This window comes from Chondrus crispus, genomic scaffold (genome assembly GCF_000350225.1).
Source record: "Chondrus crispus Stackhouse genomic scaffold, scaffold_63, whole genome shotgun sequence".
Lineage (NCBI taxonomy): Eukaryota > Rhodophyta > Florideophyceae > Gigartinales > Gigartinaceae > Chondrus > Chondrus crispus.
The window spans coordinates 367,075-373,917 of NW_005178587.1; the positions used below are offsets into that span (position 1 = coordinate 367,075).

At 55.2% G+C, this 6,843-nt stretch overlaps 4 protein-coding genes; 2 read left to right on the plus strand and 2 right to left on the minus strand.

Annotated features, from left to right (window-relative positions):
- Positions 1 to 1,005: 1,005 nt before the first annotated feature.
- On the plus strand, positions 1,006 to 2,154 carry CHC_T00007162001 (hypothetical protein). The gene has a single exon (XM_005710613.1). It carries the CDS (start codon positions 1,006 to 1,008, stop codon positions 2,152 to 2,154), a length of 1,149 nt encoding a protein of 382 aa, XP_005710670.1.
- Positions 2,155 to 2,212: 58 nt separating this feature from the next.
- CHC_T00007163001 (hypothetical protein) lies at positions 2,213 to 2,791 on the minus strand. XM_005710614.1 is given in 2 exon segments: positions 2,213 to 2,269; positions 2,270 to 2,791. The coding sequence occupies 1 exon segment, from the start codon at positions 2,789 to 2,791 to the stop codon at positions 2,270 to 2,272; it is 522 nt and encodes a 173-aa protein (XP_005710671.1). The 3' UTR covers positions 2,213 to 2,269.
- Positions 2,792 to 3,209: 418 nt separating this feature from the next.
- CHC_T00007164001 (hypothetical protein) lies at positions 3,210 to 5,486 on the minus strand. XM_005710615.1 is given in 3 exon segments: positions 3,210 to 3,401; positions 3,402 to 5,219; positions 5,247 to 5,486. The coding sequence occupies 2 exon segments, from the start codon at positions 5,484 to 5,486 to the stop codon at positions 3,402 to 3,404; spliced, it is 2,058 nt and encodes a 685-aa protein (XP_005710672.1). The 3' UTR covers positions 3,210 to 3,401.
- Positions 5,487 to 5,783: 297 nt separating this feature from the next.
- Positions 5,784 to 6,038, plus strand: CHC_T00007165001 (hypothetical protein). The gene has a single exon (XM_005710616.1). The coding sequence runs from the start codon at positions 5,784 to 5,786 to the stop codon at positions 6,036 to 6,038; it is 255 nt and encodes an 84-aa protein (XP_005710673.1).
- Positions 6,039 to 6,843: the final 805 nt, after the last annotated feature.

Consider the following 6,843-nt stretch of genomic DNA (forward strand, 5'->3'; position numbering starts at 1 on the left):
AGACGCTGAGCGTTTCCGAGAAGTCCCGAAACGGGAACGACTGGAAACGGAGCCTCAGGCGACGCGCAGAGCACGCGTCCTGAGTCCCAGACGACGATTGACGTCAGCGACCACAGTCCCGGGCGACGCGGAGACCACGCGGCCCGAGGCTGACGCGAGGCTGACGTTGGGCAACCGGAATTCGGGCGACGCAGATGAAGCGCGGCTTGAAATTGACTGTTAGAAGTTCGACGGCGAAAGAGGCGCGAGGAGGCAGGGAGAGTGCAGTTCGGTGGAAGGTGGAGAGATGGTGGCCGGGGGGGCCAGAGCGGTCGCACGAAGAAGCGGGGCCAGTATATTTACGTGCAACGGCAGACCCGTGGTCTGCCCTGACGAGGGGGTCATGTGAGATATTTTTAGGGAAAAATTGCATTTTACTGTAGAGGGAGATTTTATTCTGTAGTCCGAGATTTTATTTGAATTTTAGAGAAGCGCACGCGGACGGCCCGGCGGAATCCGGGCCGGATGCGTGGACGCTTCTGGAAGGAATTTCGTAGAAATAAAAGAGAGAGGGTGACGGGCGCTGCGGGGAAGGGGGGACGACTCGGCCAACCCTCACGACGGAACGGCACGCTCCCCAAAACCGCCTCCCCCATTTCACCGACAAGACCACTACAGCATATTTTAGCTCACCTTCAAAAGGACCGAGTCGTCCTGCAATTGTCACTGTTCTGTTCTGCGCAAACCCCCTTCATTTGCGTTGGAGACCTAATGACTCTCTGAACGGCCCAGACAGTCATTCCTCCCTCATGTCGTTGGTCAGCGGCACCTCCCCTTTTGCTCAGTGGTTATCACAATCATACCGTACGTTGGCGACATCTTCTTGCGCCTTTCGTGCGCGGTCGTGCGTCTCCGTCCTCCGCATCTCCCGCTATCCCCTGCACCTTTATACGACATGCCCCAACCTTCCGACATCCGCGCCCAGCCTCAATCCTCCGCTCCCCATCATCCGTCGCCACTGCGTCGATGACGTTTGACCGCCTGCCGCAGGCCGTGGCCTTTCTGCAGCAGCTCGTCGACAGCCACCCGGACACCGTGTATGGGTATTGCGCAATGGACCGCACCGAGGCCACGTGGCCCGACGCACCCGCTAAGAGCCTCTACTCGGCAAACATCTTCAGCCCCGCCCTGCGGAGCGAGCCCAACTCCACGTCCACGAGCTCCGGCGATGAGAAGGGCCTCTCCGCCGCAGAGCGGCAGCAAGCGGTTGCTGATATTGGGCACCACACAGTGACCAACTACTACCGGTGCACGTTTGACGGGGCGGAGATTGAACTTGACAACTTTCGCGGGTGCTCCATGCAGCCGGAGCAGGTGGTCTTATTTGTGACGGATGACGAGTTTTTCAAAAGGGCGTCGCTCGTCGCGGAAGACCCCCTCAACCAGGTAAGGGTGGAGCTTCTCGCGCCGCGGCCTTCGACGTCGTCATCATCATCATCCTCGTCACTGATGCTGGACGAGCGCAAGACAGGCGTCACGACCGACTTATCGCTGAAGAACATCTCCGTCGTGGGCGGGTGCGCCGTGGTACAGGCGGTGGTAACGGCAGTGAGCCTAGGCGAGGCGGAATTCGTGCAGGCGATTTACCGAGACACGTACCTTGCCAAGCGCGCGGTGGCACTCGACGTACCGCGCTCCAAGCTGCCGTTCTACCCACTGGACAAGCAAACCAAAACGTTGCTGCGGCAGATACCGTCGGCAATGTGGGTGGTGTCAACCAGCGCGGCCCACGGGGAGGATCTGGCGATGACGGCGACGTCCGTCACGGTGCCTGCGGCGGCGCGCGGGATGATATGCTTCAATGTGGGGCACTCGAGCGCGTTCTACGCGGGGCTCGGCGGGGTCGGGGCGGGCGTGAGGCTGTTCGCGCTTTCGACAAGGCAGAAGGACATTGCCGAGCGGTACGTGACGAGGGCTGCGTTGGGGAAGGAGGATAGGACACGGCTGGAGGAAGAGTGCATGGTGGCGGCAAGTTGCACGATTGAGCATACCGAGGATGTGCAGGACCATCACATTGTTTTGACGAAGATTGACGGCGTCAAGGTGCCGGAGAAGGACGAGGAGGGGTTGATGCCTTTGGTTTGGCAACACGGAAAGTTGATCACGGAAAGTTGATCACGTAGCGGTAGGCGCCGGGTGCTGAGAGTCGGCCCTTGTGCGCTACAGTATTAAATTATATAAACGCTTTTTTAATTGAAACAAGGTCTTGAGCAAAGAAAAATGCAGCAACTCACAACTCAGAAATGGCCATTAGACTCGCCCCTCCCGGTGCACCGCCGTTCCCATCGCCGCCCTCTCGTTTCCCCCCCTTTCTATCCCGATCGCCTCCGCCGACGACACCCTCATCCTCACTGAAGGGAACGTCATCCAAGCCCTCGACGGTGAACAAAACACACACTCGTTCTCCCGCCATTTTTTGTACACGTACGGTATGTGAAATGTATTGCAGAAGGGACTTCACTATACATGTATATATCACATTCAGGTTGCAACGTGTTTCTGACTGTCGTACCTCCGGTGAGTGAGAATGTCCGGCGAGCAAGAATGGCCGCGGCAGGAAACAATGTCGTCTCTGGCCATCCCACCGAGCACAAGGAAGAGTGCCTGGCCTCGGTCTACTTGACGGTGTAACCACAAACAAGTGCTGATCGGATAGCCACGGCGGTATCCCGTACCCCTGTCTTCTTCCTCCCTGTTTCCAACCATCTCTTAAGAGATGGTTGGAACAGGGACACTCAACACACTTACACATTAATACACATTAATGTGAGAGTGTCCGTGCACGAGCAGTTGCCCGTGGCCAAACAAGCCAACACCTCCATTTCACACAACCTCTTCATGCTCCATCATGCTCCCCCCACCACTACCAACAAGCCACAGCCTCCCGACCACCGCCCGTCTTCGACGCTACACACGCCGTCAACCTCATCGCTAACACCGTCGTCAACACCGTCGTCAAGGTTTCGTTTCCTGGCGGAAACGAAGTTTCTAATACCTGACAAAGCGAAAACCACCGCAAATCCGCCGTGCATATCTTGAACTTCATACTACAACGACTGATATCGTATGTGCCTGTTCCGCCTCCAGTTTTGTTTGCTGGTCTCGCTACGCGCAGTCTCTACGTTGGACGACACTATTCCCCGCACACTGACGCAACTGCGCGCGACGCATAGAAAAGATGTACCGACTACTTTTTTGCGGAGAGGGGCATCGAGGCGTCGGGTAACTAGAAACAACTTCAAATACATACAAATTTCTCCTGGCACATCATCCCTTACTACATATACCGTGGGTACAACCCCTCCTGTCCTGGCCGGGACATCCCCTTTTGCCCAGTGGTTATTCACACACTCACAATCACACTACTCCAAGAGCTCGTAAAAGTACAGTTTTGCTTCTCCCTGGATCGCAATGTGCCGACCTGAAGTAGAACAGTACCAACGATCTCCCGCAACGGTTGCTAGGCGGATTTCGTCATCTCCTGTCTTGTAGAACACTCCATCTCCCTTTTGCCGAATCCTCAGTTTCCTCTCCAGTTTCCTCCCTAGATCCGCCGCCGTGAGTTTGCCCTCATTCGTATCGATGAACTGGCGCAGATCGCTCTCTTCGAGATACTCAACACCATCGTATTGCTTTTCGCAGACAACGCTTTGACTCGTCACGGACAGGATTAGTAACGTTCTTCCACGCAACGTCGCCATTCGCGACCCGTCCCGGAACCAAGCAATATGCGTTAGATGTTCACTGTTTCTGTTTGTGCTATACCTTAACATCACCCCTGTCTCAATATCCCATATCGCAAGCTCTCTTCCAATTCCAAAGGCTACGCGTCGCCCGTCGTCAGACCATTCCAGCGCATGGGGTGGTACCATAAACTCATCATATTGGCACTGGTACCGATATGTTACACCTGTCTCCCAATTCCAGATCATAACTCCGACTCTGCTTGGTTTCCCATTTTCATCATTTTCATCAATTTCAACATATCCAGTTGACGCGATCCACTTGTCATCTGGAGACCACTTCACCGAAGCAAAAGAGCGAAAAGGAGTATCATAAGGGAACAACAGAGCCCCAACAGAGAACGGAGCCCGCCGAACAGAGAACGGAGCCCGCTCAACAGAGAACGAAGCCCGCACACCTTCTTCACCTTCTCTCCAGGGCCGCTTCACAAAGTTGAACCAATCTATGTGAACTTCGTCTGCAAATTCGTCTGAATACCACTCAAACAGACCGCGGTCCGCAGCCCATTTCAGGCCGACCGAATCTGGGACACGTTCGGGGGCATCGCCCATCGTCTCTCCTGTTTTGGCGCCCCGCAGCACGACCCCGCCATCTGTATGCCCACATGCCACCCTGATCGCCTCTCCCGTTCTGGCGCTCAACAGCACGACCCTGCCCCCGTTACTCCTACCCCCAAGCGCGATCTTCGTGTCGTTTCCAGCCCACGCCATGCACCCGGTCCACATGTAGGTGTCCGTGATTCTCTCCCATAACTTGTTCCCAGTCTTCCCGTCCCACAACCCCATCCCCCTTCTAAACGACACGAACACCCTCGTCCCATCATTGGACCAACATGCTTCTGCTTCTGCGTAATCATCCTTGGCCCAGGCCTCCCCGCCTTCCCACAACTTGTCGCCCGTCTTGCTGTCCCACATCGCAAACGTTCCATCTTCTGCTGCCGTAAACACCCGCTTGCTATCTCTAGACATCTCCAGACAATGCACACGGCTTACGTGTGTCTCAGCATCCCCCCACATCTTCTTCCCCGTCTTCACATCGTACATCACTACGTCTCCGTCTCCAGCCACAGTAGCACATATGTCATCGCTTGACCACGCAACAGCCGTGAATTCTTGCCCTTCCTTGTTGACCTTGTCGACTTCCTCTTCCTCCTGCAACCTCTCCAGATTATCCCACCTCCAAATGACAATATTGGAAACATCCGCAGAAAACATCCGCTTTCCATCTTCTAGCCAGCCCAAGACGTCCGGCCCGCGTGTCGCCATGTGCCGCCGTACTTCTGCCCCGGTCTCTGTGTCCCTCACAGAAACCTCCCCGCCACTGGAACCAGCCAACCATCTCCCATCCCCGGACAGAGATATTGCCGTTGCCCAAAAATCATCAAATTTCGATATTCTCTTCCCCGAGCGTCCGTCCCATACCGACACCACACCCTGCTCGCCGCCACTCTGCTTGCGACATGCCTCGCCACAGCACAACCGCGTCCCGTCCTCCGACCATGAAAGACAGTGAACGTCTTTCAAAGGCGCGCTTTCCGCGATACTCCTACCAGTCTCCCCGTCAAAGATCCACAATCTTGCTTCATATAGTCCCATCTGGAACACGCACGCGACCCGCTTTCCATTCTTCGACCACGAAATCAACCACTTGGTCCGATCGAAGTCGGCTAGTTGAATACTCGGCAAACCAATCACCCGAACCATCTCCCCTGTCTCTGCACACAGTATCAAAATTGACCCGTTTGAGCCGCATTCTCCCGTGCACGCCAACCGTTTCCCGCCCGGTGAAAGCGATACTTTCTTAACAACATGGCCCCGCATATTCGCTGCCTCCTTGATCTTCACACCTCTCTCAACATCCCACAACACAACCACACCATCTTCTCTCCCAAACGCTACTCGCTTTCCATCCCCCGTCAAGTCAAAAGGGCGACTGTAACTCTCTACATCCAGGTGCCCTACATCCACTTCCTGTCCGACTCGCTTTGCTGTAGCTCCTGTATGCATATCCCACACCTGCAAGCTTGTTCTATCTGCCTGTTCTACCGCTACGTACTTTCCGTTCTCCGACCAAAACCTTCTCACACCCCGTGCCACTTTAAACAACACGTTTTCTTCCATTTCCCCGTCCCGGAATGTCCGACGAAACAGATGCCTCCTCATTCCCCCCCAAGCGATCACTTCGTTCTTAGCTGCGCATCCCGACATTCCCACCACGTTCCACTGGTCCGGAAATATGTGTTGCACCGCGCCTGATACGTTCAAGCCAGGTGTAAGCGACTTCAACCACGGCTTCTCCGCAACTTCCTCTATCCTGCGTAAGAACTCTCCAATTACTTCCGACTCGTTCCTAAATCTCAACAGACCATCGTACAGCTGAAACCATACCTCTCTCGAACTTCGACGAACAAAGGACGCACTCAGCCTCGCCTGTCTAGCAATCTTCTGCAACGACCACAGCCTGCCTCCCGCTTCGCACCGTTCTCCGTCTTCCCCGGCCACGTCTGTCAAAATCTTGAAATCCTCTTGAAGATTTAGCCCCTCTGCCCGAGTTAACTTCTCTGCCACCCACCTGGCATCACTCAAAACATCCCACAAATCCTCGCCCAGCTGCGCCCCCTTGAGATGGCGGCACAAGTTGTGTCGGAAATACTCGTCCTCCACCATATCCTTCTTCCACCCTCTCCCGCAAACCCACGGCGGCGCTTCTTGCCTGTTCTCACTCTCGTTCCATTGCCATTCTTGCACAAGCTTTTCATGCCACCTCTTCTCTCCCCCATTCCCACATCTCTGTTGCACGTAATCGAGCTGCAAATCGTGCAACCTGACTCCGGCGATCTTGCGACCACTTGACACTCCATCCTTTCGTTCTACTAGACTGGCCTCCACGAATTCGTGCAGCACTTTCAATGCCTGAGCTTTTCCTTTCCGTCTCCATAACAAACAGAGCACACTCAACGGCAACCATCCTTGGCGCCGAATGACCACCAGCGACTCGTACATCTCGGCGTAGGACATCAACTGCCCATCTCCTCTGGTCTTCTTTCGATCTATCATGCAC